Source organism: Pomacea canaliculata, linkage group LG14, assembly GCF_003073045.1.
Source record: "Pomacea canaliculata isolate SZHN2017 linkage group LG14, ASM307304v1, whole genome shotgun sequence".
NCBI lineage: Eukaryota > Metazoa > Mollusca > Gastropoda > Architaenioglossa > Ampullariidae > Pomacea > Pomacea canaliculata.
This window is the reverse complement of record NC_037603.1, coordinates 15,496,322-15,518,351: the sequence shown is the minus strand read 5'-3', so window position 1 is coordinate 15,518,351 and position 22,030 is coordinate 15,496,322. Positions and strand designations below refer to the sequence as shown.

Below are 22,030 nucleotides of genomic sequence, written 5' to 3'. Positions count from 1 at the left end.
GTGAGTCACTGTAGTCCGTGTTCGCACCGTGGGGGAGCTCTGTGGCTTGGGCATCCCAGTTTCTTGGCGGGGTCAAGAAACTAAACACTGGTATCAGCGAGAAAAGAACAGAAAACTTTGGTGCAAGACTGAGGCACCGACTTCCATCTGTCGCCTGGAAGGGGCAGCTCTTCACAGCCTGAGAGTAAGCGCCGGTGGAGGAAAGGTTTCCTCCCGGCCTTCAGCGAATCTAACATCATCGCGGCCAAACATCTAGGAGGCGGCCGCATGCGCAAGATCGAGACGTCTGCTTATAAACTGTGGGTACTGTGAAAAAACCATTTATTTTCAATCATAAATAGACTTCGTGGAAAGAAGATCAGTGGGATTAATTGGAATAGAGGACTTGGGAAGGTCTCAAAGACTTTAAAATAAGAGGTTGATGTTTCATCGGGAGCGAACATTGGGTTCTTCATCAGTGACAATAATTTAGGAGAGTCGATTTTATTGTTACCTTTAATATTATGTGGGATGAATGATAACATATTGGTAATACATCTTGTGTGGCGAATGAAGGAGTGAATCTATGAGTGTGGATTTTGCCTTTGTTTCATTTGACTTTGTATTTGATTTGAATAATTATTTGTGCCTCTAAGAAGGTACGCCCACCCTCAAGCGATCAGGATATTTTGGTTTGTGGAAAGAATGCGCGTGTCTGCGGACGGTCCGTGACAATTATGTACAGAACTGTGGCATCCTTACCGCACTAGTAATGGAGCACGAGGCATAAACGTCTATAGTCAAAATATTCAGTTTCTTAGAAATTTTGGAGTCCTGGTGGAATATTTTTTTTTTAATCCTCGAAGACAATTTTTAAGTGAAGTGATTTCCTGGACAGCTCCCTAATGGCCAGCTGTCGTTGCGACTGGTTTATTTTCTTTGCCACGAGTCGCCAAGAATAGATAACCACAGTGCACCAAGTCTCGCTCCCGGAGCTCTGTCTTACTGCCTTCTCGGGAAAAAGCTTCGTTCAGGGTAAAAAAAAAAATAATAATAATAATTAATTGCGAAAAAATGCTACTGCATTAAGTGAGATATAAAATCGATTTAATGGTAAGTATATCTGATCTACTCTCGTCACAATATCACTAATAGTAAGAGAGCACCAGTTGTATCTACGCATCAGATATTCTCAACATGGTGCACCTGAAATGTGATACATCTCTATCGGTGTGATCATCACCGACTGCAGGTTTGTTTGTTTATGAGGAGAGGTTTCACCATGTGTTCTACGTGCGTGTTCGGGTCTGGGGGCACGCGCGGTTTATCGGGGCAAGAGGTCTCGGAGAATAGCTTCTAATGATGGTGGTCAGTGAGCGTGGGGGGGAGGAGGGTTTCTTGCCAGAAAAGAAAAAAAAAATAGATTGGTGCATTGAGAGTGGGGGAAGAGATAAACTAGAACTTAACAAATAAAAAGAAAAGCAATGTCAATAAAATGTAAACATCTTACTCGGTAGAACTCCGCTCGCTAACAAGTCTCGAGAGAATGCAAAACTCTCACCTGACAGAACTGTCCTCATGTCTCACTAAGGAAGGTCTGAGACGAATGTACACATCCTACCACACAGAAGAGTGTCTCCGTACACAAAGAGGCCCTGCACACTACAGGTACTACGATCGCTGGCTGTTGCACGACCTGTCGCGTGCTGACTCCTGAACTTTCTGACGTTCTTCTCAGCGCGGGCGGTGCGCAATCTCCTGCGCAGTTGGACGCAACATCGCCGTCGTGCGTTCTTGGATTAATCGCCAGTGGAGGCCGGGTACAGGTGGATTACTGCTGATTATCTGCCCGTAGGGGTGGTGGTGGTGGTGGTGGTGGTGGTGGTGGTGGGTATGAACGGATACCTCGCGTGATAAGCGAATCCTTCTCCCCTTCCCCGTTTCCGTCACCATGTTCGTCGTTCGGAGGAGTTCCCTAACAACCTAATCTTTTGTCATTAAGTGGTTCATGAGACTTATGAAGGTTTACAAACTGCGCAGCGAGATGGCTTTGTGCGTGTGTGGAATCACAGAGCTGCTTAATGATGCTCATCTCCAATGCCTCCTTGCTTGACTCCCTGGGGACGACCTGCTCTAGATGTCTGCTCTTAAACCTGTTCAGCCGAGGAGCACGGGCCATCGATTGCGGAGGAACAGATAACAAAAAGCAGATTTGAACCATTGTCTGTAGTGCATCGTAGATCTTTGTCACCAGTCACATGTTGTTATACTCTCATGTTGAATTAGCAAGACTGGGGGAGCGAGGGAACAGTCCATGGGTGAGAGAGAGAGAGGAATGGGGGATCTGAGTCCATGGAAAATGCAGGAAGACAAAAAGGCTGAACGATTAGTATCTGCTAGCTTCAATGCACGCACGTGTGTGTGTGTGGGCACGGGATGGAAAACACAGTAATTATCATGGAAATTACACTCGGGCCAAGGCAGGAATTTCGCCGCGCAAGTTGCAGAATATCTATACACTGCCTGAGTGATCTTTATAATACAAACATGCATCTCTGTACTTTATTTGACAGTATGGCACATTTTGGGTGGCGCAGGTGAATAGGCTGCGGGTCTAATTAACGGTTTCACGAACAGAAGGGCACGGTTGACGTCACAACGACAGGTTTGACTGTTGTGGGCTAAAAATAGCCATCGGCGTTTGTTGTAGGATCGCTTCAAGCGTGTCACTACGTCACGTGGTCAGAGCGTGTCCGTGTGTAGTTGTGGTATCAGTCTGCTGCTCCGTGTCCAGTCTCGATATTTGGACCGACAGGTGAAGTACATCGCCAGTACAGCATCGTGTGTACTGTCAGTACAACATCATCCACCGTCAGTACAGCATCATCCACCGTCAGTACAGCATCATCCACCGTCAGTACAACACGCTGACCTACAGTCGTCCACCGATACTTACAACCCAACAGACAAGAGTCCAACCCTCTCCCTCCCTGCCCCATTTCTACTGAACAGGTGTTCGATGGACGGGGGGAGTCTTACCGACCAGCACGCTAACCAGCTGGGGGAGGGGCGAGAAGAGTTGTAGTCACTGGTTTAGCTATGACGTCATAACGGCCCTTAATCAACCGCGGCATCGTCGTTGCCTAGTAACTGACCACGCCGCGCGCCGGTGTCAGGTTTCTGTGTCGATTCCTGCTCTTCATTTCAGGCCGCCGTAGGAGGAGAGGCGGGGGTTACCTGCTATCTTGAGCCAGTTCTCACGGCAATTCCTGGTGACGTAGCACCGCAACAATGGCAACACCAGGAATAGACGTGTCTCTCCTCCTCCACCCACCTCTACTCCCTTCCTCACCCCCTCACACACACAGAGCTCACTCCCGCCTACAGCGACTACCATGTAGATGCTACCATGTAGATGCTACTCTACTAATAGTGGACTACCATACTACTCTACAAGTAGCGGACTTGTCAGACGATGCTGAGTGAGGGAGAGAATAGGAAGCAAGTGGTTAGGCGGGTAGAATAAGCTGTTACCCTCTACATAGTCTAGGCAAGTTTGGAGGTAGCATCAGACCTCCAGTCCAGACCTGAGACCGCCATCATCCCAGCTGTCGCTAAGGACGGATAATCCCCTGGCTCTTGTGGACGGATGAACTTGGGGTGTTAGGTAGATGCTGTTGTTGACTTGTTCTGTTGACCGCTCACATCTTTTCAAAAATAAAAACCCTTTCCTAAGTTTAGAAATTTAGTGTGACAATTTGAAACCTTGTGTAATGGGGTAACAATAGAAATGATTCAGTGAGTGGGTGGCGGAGGATTGCCGGGAGATCAGAGAGTTAGTTGCCCTTAGAGACGGCGTGGCAGCCTGACGTCACAACTCGCCAAACGCGTCATCACCGCCCACATCACAAAGTTCACCGGTTGACGTCTCTACCTGAGTTTTTCGTGTTTGAACCGAGGGCTGAGGCTGAGGTCACCAATGTCTGGTCTAGGGGTCAGAGGGTGCGCGCATGCTGCACGTGGCGTGCGGCGACGTCCTTGACCGCGTGGAGTGGAACTGGCGAGATGACGAGAGGGAGGCGGGAATGCATGTGTCACTGGCGCGTGCCCTGACACAGACGACGAGGCAGCAAGATGATGCTGGCTGTATGAGGGCAGTCCGCTAGCCTAGGGTCTGACAGCCAAATGATTCATGGGTAAATCTTCTGCGATGTTGGGATCTCGTGGTTGCGTGAACCACTTGAAACGTTCAGAAATTCTTGCGATATTTTAAAATAAAACTGCATTACCTTTCGAAATAACATTTATATTGTATCATCTGACGATAAAACAGCAACTAAACATTACAATATCATTATTATGTCGCCCAGCAATACCTGTGTGACCATCAGCATACAAACTACTACTACCACTGCTACTAATAATCCTCATAATAAACGAGTGATTTGTGTAGTACATACGCTCGTAAGGAGCATTACTCCTAACAGTCGACACAAGAACTAGACATGGACAGCATAAAACAGTACTGATGACTAATAAAAGACAAATATATCAAACGCAAAATAGATTCAGATAACAACATTGAGGGTTTGTAATTCTGCAGAGGAAGACGAGTAGGGAAAGGAAGTAGCTAATAGAAGAAGGAAAGGAGGGGGTTGAAGATTGACTCGTACTGTGTCGACTGTTAGGAGTAATGCTCAAAGAAGTGTGTTGTTATTTCACATTTAAATGATTTAATTAAAGAGCTGTCACGGAAGCTCACGAAATTGTGTAATTAGAAAGGCACAGAACGAGTACTAGCTGATTACTGATGATGGAAGGACATGGGACCTGAAATTAAACGATGCGTCTCAGACAACAGAATGCTGTACTCCCACCCCTCCCCGTACCCATCCCTCACAAAAAAATAAAAATAGACTTAATTCGATCGGCACTGTAGAAAACATCAATGATCTGGTCACTACATTCAGCGCATTTATCACCTTGATTAAACTTTCTGCGAGATACTCAGTATCCATTGCGTACATGTGAATTAATTGTTTGTGTAAATAAATAAAATAATTAAGGCTAGCAGTACTCAAGGGATATTTCCAGTCCTGATTGGTTTGTTTTGACTGGTGAACGTCATCGGATTTTGTCGCATGATGCTGTTGGTTTTTCTTTCTATGCATAAAGCAATATAAACTATTGTTTACCATCTGTAATGTGTCAGAACCTGGCCTTGTTCCCAGATCCCCTGGTGTTCAATAGGGACCTCTACAGCGACAGTGTGAAAAGACCTGTCAGTACAGCTGAGGCTGTGATGGATTTGAACCTGTTCTAAGCGAACAAACACACTAAAAGTACAGGTACATATTTTAGCGTGAACGTGCCCAGCACCATGACAAGCTGGGGTCGATGGGGCGAGTCGATTGTGAGTGCAAGGACGACTCGCCTACCAACAGTCGCTTAAAACAAATATTGACATCCCGGGAAGAGGAGAGGGAGAGATACACACGTGGACTGGGCCACTATAATCGTCGTGAGACCTTTGATGACTTCCTGCTAACTCCACAGGGTCAGATCATCGCCTGGGTCCAGTGTGTGGATGATGTTGCGTGTTGCGAGAGCCATAGCAACACCTGCATCCTGAGGAGTTAAAAATAGCGAGTGATGCCTTGTTGCGTGCAGGAGAGACGTTTCGTCTCAACAGTTTGATCTCTCCTGTTGTTCACAACTGGATTATTTACATGTTCAGAGTCAGGGCTACTGTGATCTTGTCCCTGCCTGTGGTCCTCCACACATCGCCATGACCATCTTACGAACGGTAACTCCTACTCAGGTCAGGAGTTACTCCACTTGACCCTGTGAGTCACGGCCACAGATTGCCTTTTTTAGCATCTCTGGTCATCGTCCCCTGACCCCACCCTTCTTCCCTTTTTTTACAAACTCTATTGTGACCAAACACTGTAAACTTTTAGTATGTTTAAAATAAACAAACAGTATTATCTTGGGGGGAAAAAAACAAAACCAACGTGGCCCTCCAACACTCTCTCTCACACACACAACTTGCGGTCAGGGAGAGAAGAAAGATATTTCCTACCTCGTGTGAAGGACAGAAAGGAAGCCTGGATGTCTGCAACTGGCGGCAGTAGCGACTGTAGCGGCCAAGACAAACATCTGACACACAGACACGAGAGAAAGACCTGTGGGCCTGCTGGCTGAGTGTGAGTGGTTGTGAGTGTAGCCGCCACGTGGGCGCACGCGCTGCGCGACACACTTGATGGCAAGAATGGCACGGAGGCCAGTGTATCGATTAGCGTTCTTCTCTCTCTCTCCCTGGTATACAAACTCTTGTCTGGTCAGCACGTGCCAGACTAGGCTTTCCCACCGGAGTCGTCGCATGGTCGTGATGGTAGTGCGGCGGGGGATAGCAGGGGATGTGTCCTGGATTGTGTTTTCCTGGGCGGTAAACAAGCGGCGAGTTAAGTGCAATGCTTACTGACTGAATGCTCGTGAGGTCGGGTGTGGTGTGTGTGTCGGGTGTAAGATGCCAGTCTGTAGCTGAGGAGGTCAGAGTAACCCTCTTCGATCTGCTGGCATCTGTTCGTAGTCTCCCACACTGACGGTGGCGTCCATTCATGAAGACGCGATTGATATACAGGTGTACTTCAGTTCGTGTGTGACAGGTAGTGATTAAAATTTTTAAGGTACGTCTGGTTAACATGCGCTTTGAGCCGTCACATAATGCAAAACATGGGCATTTATTATTATTATGTGAATGAAGTGGGTGAATCGTACAAAAGATGGATGGACTTCAGTTGCTGTCGGTGCTGTCACTGCGCCTGCACACTCAAGACGGAAGGAGGATATGAGCACGGTCAGAAGAAAACTGTTGAACAGCCCAGCTACACTCCGTTGCAGAGCCTTTCGTCGTTTGATGACGTGGCGGATCGAGTGACCTCTGCGACCTCCAGCAGCTGTCCTTCCGCGGGAACTGGGGTCTGGGGGTCTAGTATGCTCTAGTATGCTCTAGTATGCTCTAGTATGCTCGGGCACGCTGGCCTTTAGAGGAAAACACTGTAGTCGGGAAACCTCAGCCTGGCATCATGTTCAACGATTTGATGATGTGTACCATGCATGTAGGCGTCACAACTATATCTTTTTCTACCTCTCCCTTTTATTTGCTCTTTTTCCCGGACTCTCCGTTAGCGGAGCCATTAAATGATAAAGTGAAGATCGGGGACCGTGCGTTCAGATCTCGTCTTGGGCATGCTGTTCTTTTTTCATGTGACGCCTCCCCCTACTGTCATGCCGTGTCTCGGTTGCCCCCTTTTTTCAACCTTTCTCGACTCTCTGGCTTGCTGTACTTGCTGTATTCCTATCGGACATCGTTGTCTGTTACCAATTTTCTTCGGAGCACAAATACAGATGAAGTGAATCGATTTCGTACCTACTGCGGGTTTTTTTTTTTTTTTTCAAGAAAGCATACAGCGAACTTTTTTTTATCAGCGAACATTCATAATATTGAAACAAAAATACTGCTCGATCTGGCCTTTTCTATCACTCCTGTCTCCATCTGTCATTATTTTTTCCTTTTTTTTCTCCCCTCACCCCATGGCATTTACATGCCTTTTTCTTTTCGGTGGGATTTTAAAAATGGGTTTTGGATTTTTTGTGTGTGTGTCTATTGTGAGACATTTTAAAAGACCATGAAGGTGCTCTGTATATGAAATGTTCTCAAATGGACCGAAAGATACGAAATATCTGTTGGCCTGAGTCGTTAATCGCTAGAAAATGACTTTCAAGTTTAATAGTTGTGGGTTTTTTTTTTCTTAGGAGTATTACTTTTTATCCTTGTTATTCTATAGTCTGGTTCTGATCCCGATTGGTAAACAGATTCTGGCAGGTAAAGATAATATAGATATATTGTGTAAACATATCGGTTTATTTATTATCTAAATTATTCCGAATTTGGCGATTTGCACCTGTAGTCAGCAAGTCTTGCAAAATCTCGCTCCCGCGCGCCCTGAGGTAGCAATACATCGGGTTCATCAGATGATCTTCATTTGTTTTAATTTCTCCAGATTCGTATCTATCTTCGCGATTTCCTGTTTGAGGCATTAATGACATGAATCTTTTGAGCTTTTTATGTGTCACCAGTCGGGTAGGTCTTTAACGCATCACCTGTACTGAAGCCACACCCCGTGTTGTCCCTAGTGAACTGTTTTAAGGACGGAAGTCTGGCTTTTACATCAAGCTGCGCGAGTGTATGGATGTTCAACAAAGGACTGCCAGCATCCTCTCACGAGTTTGTCTTCCAGTGCCACCAGGCGAAGGACAGAAGCAGGGAAGTGGTTGGGAAGGGCGAGAGAGAGAGAGAACGCAGTAGAAAAGGTAGGGAAGAGAAAAATCACCTGTAAATTGATTCCTGGACTGGCTTTTTGAAGGCTAGCCCTATAGACTGGGGTAATCCCAAGAAGCTGCGTGAAGATACAGAAGCGCTGGGTAAACCCTCAACCCTCCAAAGATCGCGGCTTTCTCGCGTGTGCGAGATGTGAACGGCTTCATTGTTCTCGTCGTCGCCGAGGTTGTGGCGGCCGAGCGAGCCGTGCTATTAAAGGACGCTTATCGAAGACGATACCGTCCGCGCCCAACTGACACTACATTTCTTGCTGTCTGTCTATCCCGAGCACACGTCTGTAGGCCCAGGAACTTGCTTGTGTGGACTCCACCAAACTTGATGTTGCTGCCGATAAGGCTGGCGAGCGGCGAAGACATGATTAAACAGCAACATCACCGACTTGTGTCAACAGTCGTCGCTCCATGGCGGTGAGGCTGTGGCCACTCTCACTTCCAGTCTCAGTACAGCTGCGCTATTTATAACCATCATGACCATCCTTCGCCAGAAAAACTAATTAGACCTTGCTCATTAAAGAAACATGAATGTTTTCTTCCTCTGAGAACTATTACTGTATTGTTTTCCTCAGCTATGTTATTAATATTCTTAGTTCGCATTAAATTCTTTTACCGATCCAGGCATGCTGTTTTATCACAAGGCATCGATATTTGCGTTATGTTTTTCAATATCATCATCACTTTTATCATCCCAAGAGATTTTCATCTTCTAGATAATCAAAATTATGCAGACTTTGTGGTGGTTGCAAAGGAGAAGTATGCATGGTGAGTGTTAGCTACGGCTAACCACGGCATCGAGACCGACAGTGATCAACTAGAACATGTAAAAGGCAAACAAACAGATAACAACATAGTTTTAGCCAGGAACAGTGTTTAATCCTAATTTTTACTTCGATCCTTACTGGTCATGATCAATAGCTGTACAGCAACGAACACATTTCTGTTACTAACAAAATTGCAAGAGGGGCGAAAAAGAAATTCCCACGTGTTATTTTAAAAAGTGAATTAAGCAGACAGACAAGATCTGGTATCGTCTGCAGCACGAGACTAACCAAAGAACACCACGTGACAACAGACAGGTCTACCACCAGCTTCTGCTTTCACCGCCACGTCAGACGAGAGGCAAGCTCCTGGTGGAATGAGAGAAAGTTTCAGTGTTGTAATTATCGGGCAGGGGATCTCACAGACATGGAACTGTTCCTGGTTCGCACGTCGTGGATATGATACATGCACACACCCACATGCACATCCACCTGTGCCTAAACCTGTTGCGGGTTGCAAGGCCGAGCATGAAATGACCGCCGCTGTTGGTGCTCGTCGAGAGTAATGGAACGAACGAGAAGCGAGGACACTAGAGCGCCGGCACGTGGCCCTGGAGCCTGCTACCCTACCGAGCGCGGAGTGATTATCGATAATGTCGTTACGGAGAAATCAGTCTACCAGATGGCGCGGCGATTCTGCACGCGACGGGATGCCATCTGCTTGCAGGCATTCCTAGAATCCGATTGATTAGAACCGGTTCGTATCTTAACTCCAAGAAGGAACGCATCATGGAAGGAATTTTTTTTTGTGTGTGTGGCGGTGGGGTTGGGGGGATTAATGGCGCGCCCGATGAAAGAGCATCATTCGCACCTAATTTGAAAAAATAAACTCGCGTGTGTACAGTTAAAAGAAAAGGTTGTGCTAGAAACATGCTGTCAGCTCATCAGTGCATCTATTGGTTGGATCACGTGATGTGTCAGGGGTCTAGTCGAGCTGTAAGTTCGTGGGGCGGACATTTTCTAATGGTAATGCACTGGAGGGTTGTGGGTAACGGGCAAAATACAAGATCATCTGTGTACGATAAGCTTACATCAGGTGTCCGCAGCACCTTAATTCAAAAAATTACCTTTGACCTATAACGATGGGATTGCGTGTTCGCGCGCGCGCACGAGAGAGAATGAGCAGGCTGTGCACCAACTGATGACTGACGATGTGGTGGAGTCTAGACAGTCGTGCTTGTTCGTGATGTTGACACCAATTATGTGTGAACTATAATTAGTTATTGTTGTCGACACCAATTAAGTGTGTGAATTACATTTACGTTTATTGTCTCAAAGTACAGTGAGCGCTCTCATGTGAAGGTCATTCCATGGCATGCAAGTCTCATATCTAATTATCAACAATACTAACAATAATATTATTGGGCGTCCGACGCAAGCAACACCCACGTGATCGATGACATCAGTCGCTTTGCGGGTCAGGTTTGTGATCTCGTCCTATTCTCTGACTTGTTTCAGGATGCCAGTGGCACCTACTATCCGAGCGAGAAGCCGCACCCACAGACGTTCAGCTACCTAATTGTGGACCCCCTCAAGCGACAGGTCAGCGTCTTGTATCATCGCTTTGGCTCCATTTCTTTTGACCAGTAAGCCCCTTGGCATCGTCTCTCCAGGCACGAGATCAGAAGATGCAGGAGAGCAGGACTGGTGCCAACTGACACCAACATGGGAGGAGCTTCAAGAACTGTGCTGGCAGATACAAGTCGAATGGAGAAGTGCAAACTAAAACTACTCTAAACAAGCCACAAACGTCTGCAGAAGGAAGTTAAGAACGTCAGTGTTTTGTCAGCGACAGAAAATTTTTACTGCTGTGCGATGTTGTGTGCTTAGTTCTTGGAGCAGTGGGAGTCTGTTTCAACACACCTCACTGCAAGTTTGAGTCTTCAATTTCCATCAAATGGTGGGTTACAGTAGTGTGCGACACAACAACATTTTGATTTCTGTAAAGAGACAATAATCTTCCTGCTGGCTTTGTCCCTGAACATTTCTGTCGACACAAAGCAGGTTAGTTTGGCAATAAAGATTTTTGTTTTGCCACACTTGTCACAGTTACCAACTAGTAATGGTCTTTCTCTACTGCCAGCATGTCTTCATCTCTTGAGCGGTTTGGGAAAGACCAGCACTTTGACAGGCTTTGCTATGGGGATGCTATCTTGAACCTTCAGCAGTTGTCGCCCATGGCCACAAGCCTGAACAGCCAACGTGAACTCCACATGGCAGGACTCTGAAAAATGATGAAATTCTACATTACTGCTGTCTTACTTTTCTTTACATCATTTTATTATATTTGATTGTCTACAAAAGTATAAACATTTATATTTTCAAGTGACTGGGTGAGTTGGTCAACATATGATAAATGCCACCAATAACCCTAACATCAGGAATATACTTGAATATGCGAACACTGCCAAGGCTTTTAGCCAATAGATCTTGGTATATTTATGATTTTAGGCTTGTATCTCAGGAAGGGAAATTTGAAGAAACCACTTCTTAAACAGAGTTCATCCCACACAAGCATGTCATGAAATTTATTCAACAGGTCAGTTTCAGCTAAATGGGAAATTTAAAGAACAACTTCAGGTCCAGATAGTCAAAAGCACAGATCAAGGCCCATATCAAATTATCATGACTTTACAAACCAGTACTTGGTCAAAACAAACTGTCTGGCATTACCTGACCATAGACCATGTGCTAGCAAGACTTGCATGACTAAACGATGACGAAGCTGTCCCAAACGCTTCCATGCTGTTGCTTGAGGGGTCACCACTTGCACACGTTGATCTGGGTATCGAACCTGCACAAACCAAATAATAATACCGGTCTGAAATTCACTCTGTATCTTTTTCACCTCAGCTGCATATGACCTTGCCTAATAACTCATCAAGGTACCCCTGCTCAGCTGAAGGGACACAACACAGTAGCAGCTTTAAAGTAATGTCTTAACTTTTTCCAAAGAAAAAAAATCTTGCTTACAATCTTTTGAAACGTTTAACTTACAAGGACTCCAAGGCGATTTGTGTCTTCTAAGTTGTTGACTTCTGCCACCAATGTCACGTTCGCTGCTAAGTTAGCGGGAAATTTGACTGCATTGTCTGATGAGGGTGGTGGTTCATGTATGATGGCCTTTGTTTTCTTCACATTACAAGGAACAGTAAGAGCTGATGGTCGTAGCATTTGTGCAAAGTTGTGAACAATGTCATACAACATCTGCAGCCTGGACCAGTCAACACTGTCATACAGGGACACAATCTGTTTGGTTAAGCTTTCATAAGCATCTGGTTCACTGTCCACAGAGCTGTTGACAAAACAAACAAGCCACCGGTTGCCTTAGGCCCTCCTGAACATGAAAACTTATTTTGTGTTGATATAGCATGTCTCCACAAACATCTACCAGGGCTTGAAATACTGTAATAAATGTGGCTGTGGGCAAATGTTTTGATTTCCTTTTTCCTCCTTCATCCCTTCTACTTCCCCCCCATCAACTCCCATAAATTCTCCTGCTTTTAAACAGATGACTGGCACATATCCCCCTTGAGATCAGTTAAACAATACTGTGCTCCATGTGATTCGATTCTAACCTTAATAGTCCATTCTAGCTATATGCCAAAAGCAGAAGCATATAGCCATTTGCCAATGACATTATGCCGTTGCTGAATTCAACTCTTAAACTCATTGAAATGGTATACTCTCACCTCTTTACCAGACCCAGAAATTGGCGGAATGTATTGCAAGCACGAATTTTGTCTCCAAGTGAAGCACAGCTGAGTGTGAGTAGGAGCTGAAGCATCAGTGCTTTGATTTCTGTCTGTCTTATTGCTGCCCTCAGCCCACTGCTCAGACCCAGGAACAGTGTCTGTAGTTGGGTTGTCTGCTGCAATATCTAATGCCAAAGAAAACTTCAACTTGTGCTTAATTAAACCATTTATGTATATGTTCATATAATTACATGTGTATGTATATATGTATATAAGCAAGTATATGCATAAATAATCTCTTTCAACAGCATTTATAATCTCTTCCCATTGAGAAAGCAATGAGCACTTACTTTCTCCACTGGAGCAGCCATGTTCTCTGAATAGACCATGCATGTACCACGGTGCACAACACTTTTCATGAGCTGAGATCAAAGAATGGGGAAAACAAATCTTAGCTGTGTAAATAATATCACAATCCCCTGATAGTTTTAACAGTTTTATCAAAAACATAAATGTCTTTATCTCCTTTCACATTTATATTAAAACTGTATATATATATACCTGTTATATTAAATGCATGTTTTCTGACCATTTCAAACTTTTAAACTTGTACTATTTCTTTGAATTTAAGTGTCCAGCAGGAAAATACCAGTGAAAATGAAACCTTTCTCAGGTAACAGATGCTTCATTGGGGAAGTTTTCTAGCTACAGAGCAGGCCACTGGTGACCTCATCCACAGTTGAGTGCACAAGACAAGACATTTATAATGGTCTATCAGCTACAAGCTGTTGAAATGCCACAACCCGAATCATAGCCTTGACTAGATGTAGTCTTCACTACTAATTTACTGTACATCATAGGGACATGATAAACCAGTTTTATCAATAGTAAAGTTGCAATGCTGCACAAGTAGCTTAACGAGTATGCCCAGGAGAGTCATACCTGAGTGAGCAGCAGTTGCGAGGATAAAAAGAGACAGGTGCACTCCGCAGATGCTGAAGTCTGCTCATCCAGTGTCTGGACATGCTGCAGATCCCTGCAATAACAAAGTTGCCATCTTTAGTAGTCACTGACTTGGAGTTATATTCTTCAGGCCTGGAATTTAATACACAAATCAGCAAACAAGGCTACTCCGACTTAATGTTGCAGCCTTACCCTGCGTATAAATTCTGAGCCCAAGTGACACTGTTGGTTTATGTTAAGGAGTTGTTAACACCATCCTCATACCTTACACTGATGCTTAGCAGCTGCTCAGCAGTATCAAGATCCAGAGAGGACAAACCCGCCAGCCGTCCCGTCAGCTGTTTCAAGAAGTCTCTAGTGTTGCTGGCCAGTTGGGCAGCCTGTGTCTTGGAAGCCATCTCTGTGCCTTCTATGGCCTAAAATATAAATGTTTTCTCCATGACAGGTCTTTGACTTAGCCTTAAAGCTGCTCATGTACATGTGGATGTAAACTGCTTGTTTTGCTTTACAACTGAACAAAGAAATATACAGTTTTATAAATGGAAGAAACTCAATTACTGCAGGGACATGCTTCTATATGACTTCTATTTCTTTGACCAGATTTCTATATTCAGCTGTATGGTTTCCATTTCAATGTACAGCATAAAATAATTATCTCACCACCAACACAAATTTGCAGCCAGCTTCTGGGACGACAACATAAGGAGAAAACATGATGCACAACATATTAAACATTTATAAATTCTCACTTTATTATTTTTATTATTATTATTCAGTACATGGCCTGAGTTAATAGTTGCTTTGTAGACTTTTAAAACAAAATCAGCATATTATTGATCTTCATAATTTAGCGAAAGAAATCAGGAGCCAATGTCGGCCTTCAACAACTGTAGTCTTGTAGTCGTCTTTTATACAGGCCTATATATTGTCAGGTGTTATCATTTGAGAATGATGATGCTGACCTGCCTCCAGTTTCTGCCAGAATTTTACATCATGCAGTACCAACTTAAAACCCTTTCATCTCAGACAAGCCAACTGATCGAGCAGCCTTCAAAGACCTAAATGGCTGTTAAAACTTCCTTCACCTTCAGACCTCTAAACACTACCTGGATGGGTGGCACAAGCTCTGGCATGCTTGAGCGTAGGTATGTGTAGTGTCGTCTGGTGTGCTCTGGAAACAGGGCCACCATTGTGGGACAAATAGCAGCAGCATTAAAAACGGCAAGAAGAACAGTCACATCTGGGACAGATGTCAAGGATACAGACACTCGGTAAGAACGAGAATTAGTAAACCAGTTGTTTAGTTCAGCAGCACAACCCACACAGCTTCTAGTTCTAAACTGCATGAAATCGCGCTTGCGTGCACAACATACAATGGAGGCACTTCGTGACCCGACTTGCTTCGCTGCACAATCATGCATGATGAGGAAAAGGTTGTGCATGTTGGAAGAGTGGCCAACAAAGAGCAAAATGGTTGTAAAAAACTAAAATACAGGTAAAGAGTAGACATTATTGTTGCCAAGGATACAGGCAGGATCATCCATGTCAGGTTCAGGAGAATCAAAATAAGGATGCAGACAAAGAAGTTCTTCAGATACCATCATTGTGAGTTGTGGATGTCGCTGTCCAAGCTTCTGGCTGCACCTGAAAATAAAACGTTAACTACCATTTAATGTCATGCTGCTATAGTTCTATTCTCTTCAGACCTTGAGCATAAAATAAGAAGTTATTGCTTTAACCTGGTGGTGTAGGCTTGGTCTGAGCAGAAAGTCGCCAGTTTAAGGCCTACTGATAAGTATAAAATTTATGCTGTGCACCCAGCAGAAATGAGTACCTTATTTATGAAGGGCAAAGCTTTGCCTTCTACATGCTGTGCCCTAAATATATTAATATTCAACTTCTCCTACAGCAACTGTCAGCCTCTTAACCTTTTACTGTGAACCAACATAAAAAAGTATAAATGGTAACTGTTGCCAAGAAACTGTTACAGCATTCTTTTCAGCTACATCATCTAGATTCTAGAATGAGTAAGAGAGAGTGTGTGTAAAGGTATGAAATACCTCCAAACTGAAGTGCGGTCTTCAGGATATCGCCTCAGATTATCAAGCAGTGCCATGACTGTACTGCTCACACTCTCTCTTGTTGCAACACGAATCTCTCCCAACAACCCTCGTAAGGCTTCTCGTGTGGTGAATGAAAAATCCTGACAAAGATTTGAAGAGGCAGCATAATATGAGCTTCAGTGCTGCACCATTCAGACATTGCACACATATACACACGAGCATGCACACAAATTACAAAGGAAATTAGTTACCTGTAAAACTCCAAGAATAATTTCCAGCTGATCGTCTCTGAGAATTAGATGGCGTGTTAATTTCCGCAAGCTGTTGATGGCATTTAGGCGAACACTTTCAATTTCATCATTCACCATGTCAATGATAGAATCCTGAGACAATACGGCAAATTTAGGCGACTGGTAGGCCAGCTCACACAGTGAATCCAACGCAGCATTCCGCACCTCTGAAAGTAGGAGTAAAATAAATATTTTATGAATGTTCTCACTTTAACCACTTGTAACCATCTAATGCTGAAAACACTGAGATAAAATATACTAATCTTTCCTATGCAGCTTTATAAACAAATATTTAAACTGTTTTAATTTCCATTTGCAAAGAAAAAGTCTCATAATTTTAAAAACTTGAACAGCATTCCAGCTGAAAATTCCCAGTTGCTATGCCACACAATGTCTAAAAATATCATAAGCTATTGCTAACAAAAACTCTGCGAGTCCTTAAAAACCAACTCTCAACCATTACTTTCTTTTATAGAATCTAGCATTTGCAAACATTTACCGCTACATTCTTTTTAAGAAAAATCTTTGTCCTTTAACTTTTCAGAGCATCTCTCAGTATGCTTTTCCCTCTTAGCCTGTCATGTAATACTAAAAAGCCCTGCATGCTTCTTATTTATAAAATTAAAAAAGGCCATGCACTTAAACACATCCATATTTCACATTCTAATGATGTATGCACACAGCCTTTTAAAGAAACCAGCCAAGCAAACAATTACCCAAGTATTCATCTTCTAGGCCATGCACAAAAGCCCCACAAGCACCAATGTTCATGAGGCTAACACTGTCTGCATCAAGTGCTTCTCGAGGCTTGTCATCCGCCCACCTAGCACCAGTCGCCCACTCCCCTGACTGGAAATTCTCTTTGGCTCGATCATGTGCACTCACTTTCCGCTAGATTAAAAAAAAAAAATGATGCTAGTGAAGCAAAAATAAAGACAGAAGCATCAATTTGGTTTAAACAAGTTATTATCTTCTGAGCATATCCATCAATAAAACTGGAACAACCCACAGAGATGAGTACTATGTCTTGTCTTTCTGCACAAAGACTGCATAAATCATGAAGGCAACAATTAAGCCCCTTAACTTATAAAATTATCTCAAAATACATAAAAAGGTACTGTTTGGGGATGTTCAGAGGAAGGGGAGAGCAGGAAGAAAAATTTAACCCTAAAGTTAATGCTAGTTAAAAAAATACATCATCCCAGCCATTGCCTTTAGAAAAAAAAAACAAAGACTGGGACCATTTTGATATGTGAGCGAAAAGAAAGAAAAACACAAAATAAATTTTACCTCAATACCCAGTATAAACTCACATAAATGGTGTGGGATTGCAGGAGTGACGTGTGAGTGGGAAGAAATAGAAAACAAACTGCAGGAATAGACTTAGGAATATACTCACTCTCATATTGGACATCAATTTCTTGTCCAAAGTCTGTTCCAGGAATGCAGAACTGACTTGGTGAAGAGAGCCCTGGGTTTGAGAAAATCAAAGCAATGGACAAAACCATATGAGAGTAGGTTATGATGGTGAAAAAATAAAATTTTAAGCACATCTTGCTAGTCTTTCATTCCTACGCATAGAATCTTGAAAGCATGAGCATAATTCTGTAGAGATGAATTTTTAATTATGAAAGCACACACAAACAATCTTATATTTTAAAGAAAGTCACCATTAATTAGATCTTATGTGCATCTTAAAATTTGTGCAGCTACAAATGATGTACTGTTAAATAAAGTCTTCACAGATGATATGAGCATGGGCATCATTTAATTATTTTTAAAATAGTCATGGTAGAGCATTATAGTAGGACATAGACTTGAAAGACTTCTATGGGGCACTGCAACTGCACACTAGCACTTTTTCTCTCTTACCAGCAGAGATGCTGACTCCATTCGGACCTTCATGGAAATATCTTGGACCATGTTGCATATTTTTGAAAAGCCATCATCGACTAATCTCAACTCTTGGCCACCTTCTTCAGTGTTGACCAGACTGAGAACAAAATGAAACTAGAGCATAAAAAACAACTACCACACTGAACATCAAATAGTTTGTTCACACCAATCTTGCTGCAGAACATAGCCTTAATTTAGGCAAGTGTTTACAAATTAAAATTACACTTTAGGAAAGTGTTACATAGCAAATTCACACTTTCTACAAATTCTAATGTAAGCTACATTTAACACTTAGTTTGCCCAAAAGCAAGCAGCACTACAAATAAAATGACTTGTCACTTGGTTGTAATTTCTTACTGTATACTTTTATAATTCAGAGCAAGTAAACAACTACATAAGTGAGGCTCTTTAAGCTAGTAGTTAATGCATGCTTTATTTCTTTTTTTTCACTGTGTTCATACAGAATCATAAAGTTGAAGCATATATACAGTACTGGACCAAAGTTTTTTGAGAACACAGCTTTAGTTTTTTAATACATTTTTTGAAGTCTTAAAGATATTGATCAATCAAGGGAGACAGCAGTGCAAGGTATACAGCTGAAGTCATGTCCTGTTTCTGAACATTACCATACACAAACTTTCACACTGAAGAATTTAAAAAAAAAAAAAAAAAAAAAGCAAAATACTGCTTGAGAGGCTCCACAGCCAGGGGGCTGCACCACTACACCCTACCTGATTTATCAGAGAAAGGAAAGGCAGTAGAAAGTGATAACTGGACTCTGTCTTCAAGCTATATCGTAGACATGGTGAACCACTTATGGTAACTAAGCTATAGGACTTTTTTTTTCCATTTACTAAAACATTTTAGCTAAAAATTAATATTTAAGCAAAAATCAAAACAGCTGAGCCATCTCTCACTTTTCTGGATACAGCCTGCTAAGCACCCACACCAGCTTGACAGCAGCACGTCTGACATCCTCACAATCATCTTGTAACCCTGAGCATGCCTGACTATAAATGCTCTGATCCAGGGACTGCCCTCGTTCGTAGAGACACAACTGTAGCAAAAAATATTGTCACAAATGACAAGTTTTAAAGTTTTAATATATTATACATAATGGCCACTAAATGCACCAGTATTTCCCATGCTTACATTGTCTTCATGCATAGATGCTGGTCATGTGTCAGTTGGTTTGTTTTTTGAAAGCCTCACTTTTAGTTGACCTTCCAGCTGGGAGTTATGTGAATGTATAATCATTACAAAGATTTGTGTGAGAAGTGGGCATCAAGGTTCATTTTCATTGTGTGAACATACAGCAAGCATTCCTAAAAAGCATCTTTTAATTCTCTCATAAAACCACTTTCACCTTATGTTATGCAAATTGAAACTTATTCAAACATACCATTCCACGAAATGCACTTGTCCTGACACGAGGTTCATCATCTGATGTGTGCTGTCCCAGCAAACTTAAAATTCCTTCAGACATGGCTCCATCCCTGAGTCTATCATCACAAGATCCTAATTCACCAATCAGCTCCAAGCACCGTGCTCGAACTAGGTGACTTTGACTCTTTAGAAGCTGTGTCCAGAGTCAAAAAAGATTTGAAAATGGTTACTTCCCCTTCTATCTTTTCTTATAATTATTGACATCTTAGTCTCAGCATTACTTTGCACCTGCACATCTCAATACCCTCCCTAAACTCAGATTTTGGGGTCTTTTAAATTAAGTTTATTGATTACTAGATTTTCAAAGATTTAAAAGGTTTTATAATATCGTTTTAAAATCTGGCTTTTTCTATGTATCTTTTGTCATTTAAAATTATCTATATGAGCTACTGTTGTATTGTTTTTAGAAACTTCTTTCCAGTAATCAACAACAATATCCCAAAGAGGTAAACCAGAATTAGAAATATCCCATTTTTCAAGACAACAAAGGCTTTGACATCAAGCCTACCGGGCAAGCTGCAGCAACCAGTTGAGCATGGAAGGCGGGGCTATTGGCAAGACAACAACCAATGGTCTTCAGCACACTTAACAAAAGGCTGAGCACCCTATGAGATTCTAGTGAAGATATTTAAAAAAAAAAAAAAGTTAATGGCACTTGTATGTAGCTCATTTCATACACATAAATATCAACTTTCTAACACATTTAAACAACATATGTTTTGCTTAAAGTAACATTTACTTTGATTTTGCTGTACAGAGCCAGTGGGATCCCTATGTTACTGTATTAAGATCATCCATAACAGAATTTTCTTTTTTTCAAGTCAGCAGAGACCTCATTTCCATCTCATAGATTGGCATTAGGCTTGATGAAGAAAATAATCCACTGCTTTATTGTAAGTTGGTGCAATCTAATTGCTTAATAACTTCAACATACTGCTCAAATGTTTTTTTGATTTTCAAGCAAGCAACTCTCTAAATATCATATTCTTTAAGGAATTGACCACAGTTATTACTTCATTTTGAAAACTTTAAGTCACTGCAAACCTGTATTCACACGTTTATTTCAAATAAAAATGAATTTCAAGGCTATATTTACTTTCTGACTTGAGTTTAGGCAGCAGTTGGTCAGAAACAACCTGTGGGTTGAAGCCAGGGGTCATAACCATGCGATTCAAGACAGCCAATATTTTGCTCCGTACAACTGTGTCCCTGTTTCCATTATAATGTTCCATTATTTCAGGAAATACTCTTTCAGCACCTGCCTGGTCGAGTGGAAATTTCTGCTCTAGACTAACAAGCATCTGGAGACTTTCCTGAGATGAGCTGGCACTTGTAAAGTTAATATATAGTTCCTGCTGAGTTGGCTTCTGGATAAGGCGAAGCCTTTTGACTGGCTTGGGCTCTTCCTTAAAAAGAAAACGATAATTTTCTTTACTGTTTACATTTTTACACTAAATGCGTGACTTCTTAAATTATATTTTCTCTATAATTTAAGGTTACTCAAGTATTCACAACAAAGTAAAACAGCATAACTCTACAGAAGGTCCAAGTACCAACCTGTCTGTGTACAGGTCTCTATTATTTTACTTCTTTTTATAAAAATGTTCAATTGTTATTTGATTCTTTGTAAAAATAAGCTGTTGATTCAAGGGTCTTGTTGAATATCATGTACATCTGATAAACAGTGAACCATTTTTTCACAGTCTCTATATGTATATATATATCTGTGTTTGCATGTGCACATACATCAAGAGGAAATGCATCTATGCAAATATATGTACAGTATATGAATTTACACAGTAACATTTAATAAGATACATCTAAAAATAAATATCAAACATTTCAACCGCATATTTTCAATCACTGGACCACATTTTTGTTGTTCTATCCTGGAATGACATATTGTTATAATATGTCTCTTGTTGCAACAAACCTTCTGAGTACACCATTTCTGCTAAGTTCTCAAACTTAAAATTAAAATCTCATACTTTAAATTAACATGGGGACGCTTAGCTCTAAAATTCATTTGAATGTTTATATTTGTTACAGACTATTCTTGTCGCTAAGTTCAGAATGTCTGCTCTTTATCCTCATTAATATCTGTGCATGGTTAATAGTGGAAGATGCGAAAGAATATGGATACTGTGTTAAACGGTGGATATATATTTGTGAGTGTTATTGCTGTTGTTTTGCCTGCTGCTAATTCTTGTGGTAAAGATGAATTACGTTGCAGTCTCACACACTACAATAGAATTTGGTCGATAAAAAAAATAGGTCCACCAAGTTAAAATGTTTATTTCCCATCAGTGTAGAATAATGATAAATTAATTTTTTTCGACACCTATCTTTAAACATGTTGTCTGATTAATACCTGAATAACATGGCTAAACTCTGCGAGAGCTCTTTTCTTTAACTTGGCGGCCATGTTTGTAAATGTTTTCCTGCTCTCTCCACACAGAAGATCGGCGGTTTAAAGGGAC

The 22,030-nt window shown here is 42.1% G+C and overlaps 3 protein-coding genes across 4 annotated transcripts in view; 1 reads left to right on the top strand and 2 right to left on the bottom strand.

The window, feature by feature from the left end:
* Window positions 1-6,403, bottom strand: part of LOC112555798 — a 16,786-nt gene extending 10,383 nt beyond the window's left edge. Inside the window, exon 1 of one of the 2 annotated variants that reach the window (XM_025224316.1) lies at window positions 6,062-6,403. The gene's annotated coding sequence lies outside the window, so the exon portion shown is untranslated. Of the gene's footprint in view, window positions 1-1,540; window positions 2,074-6,061 lie in introns of those variants that run through there. The other variant, XM_025224315.1, reaches the window with a different exon arrangement.
* Window positions 1-11,234, top strand: part of LOC112555795 (uncharacterized protein C11orf70-like) — a 27,489-nt gene extending 16,255 nt beyond the window's left edge. The window contains 1 exon segment of the mRNA XM_025224312.1: window positions 10,656-11,234. Coding sequence (XP_025080097.1) covers window positions 10,656-10,787 — 132 coding nt within the window. The 3' untranslated portion in view covers window positions 10,788-11,234.
* Window positions 9,236-22,030, bottom strand: LOC112555767 (integrator complex subunit 4-like). Its single transcript, XM_025224269.1, has 19 exons — window positions 21,922-22,030; window positions 20,647-20,956; window positions 20,059-20,165; window positions 19,507-19,683; window positions 19,022-19,161; window positions 18,081-18,201; window positions 17,608-17,679; window positions 16,925-17,099; window positions 16,170-16,375; window positions 15,916-16,058; window positions 15,384-15,499; window positions 14,962-15,095; window positions 14,120-14,271; window positions 13,835-13,928; window positions 13,243-13,314; window positions 12,890-13,077; window positions 12,195-12,492; window positions 11,871-11,991; window positions 9,236-11,421 (listed from the first exon to the last, which is right to left on the bottom strand). Exons 1-19 carry the CDS (start codon window positions 21,973-21,975, stop codon window positions 11,288-11,290), a joined length of 2,814 nt encoding a protein of 937 aa, XP_025080054.1. The 5' UTR covers window positions 21,976-22,030; the 3' UTR covers window positions 9,236-11,287.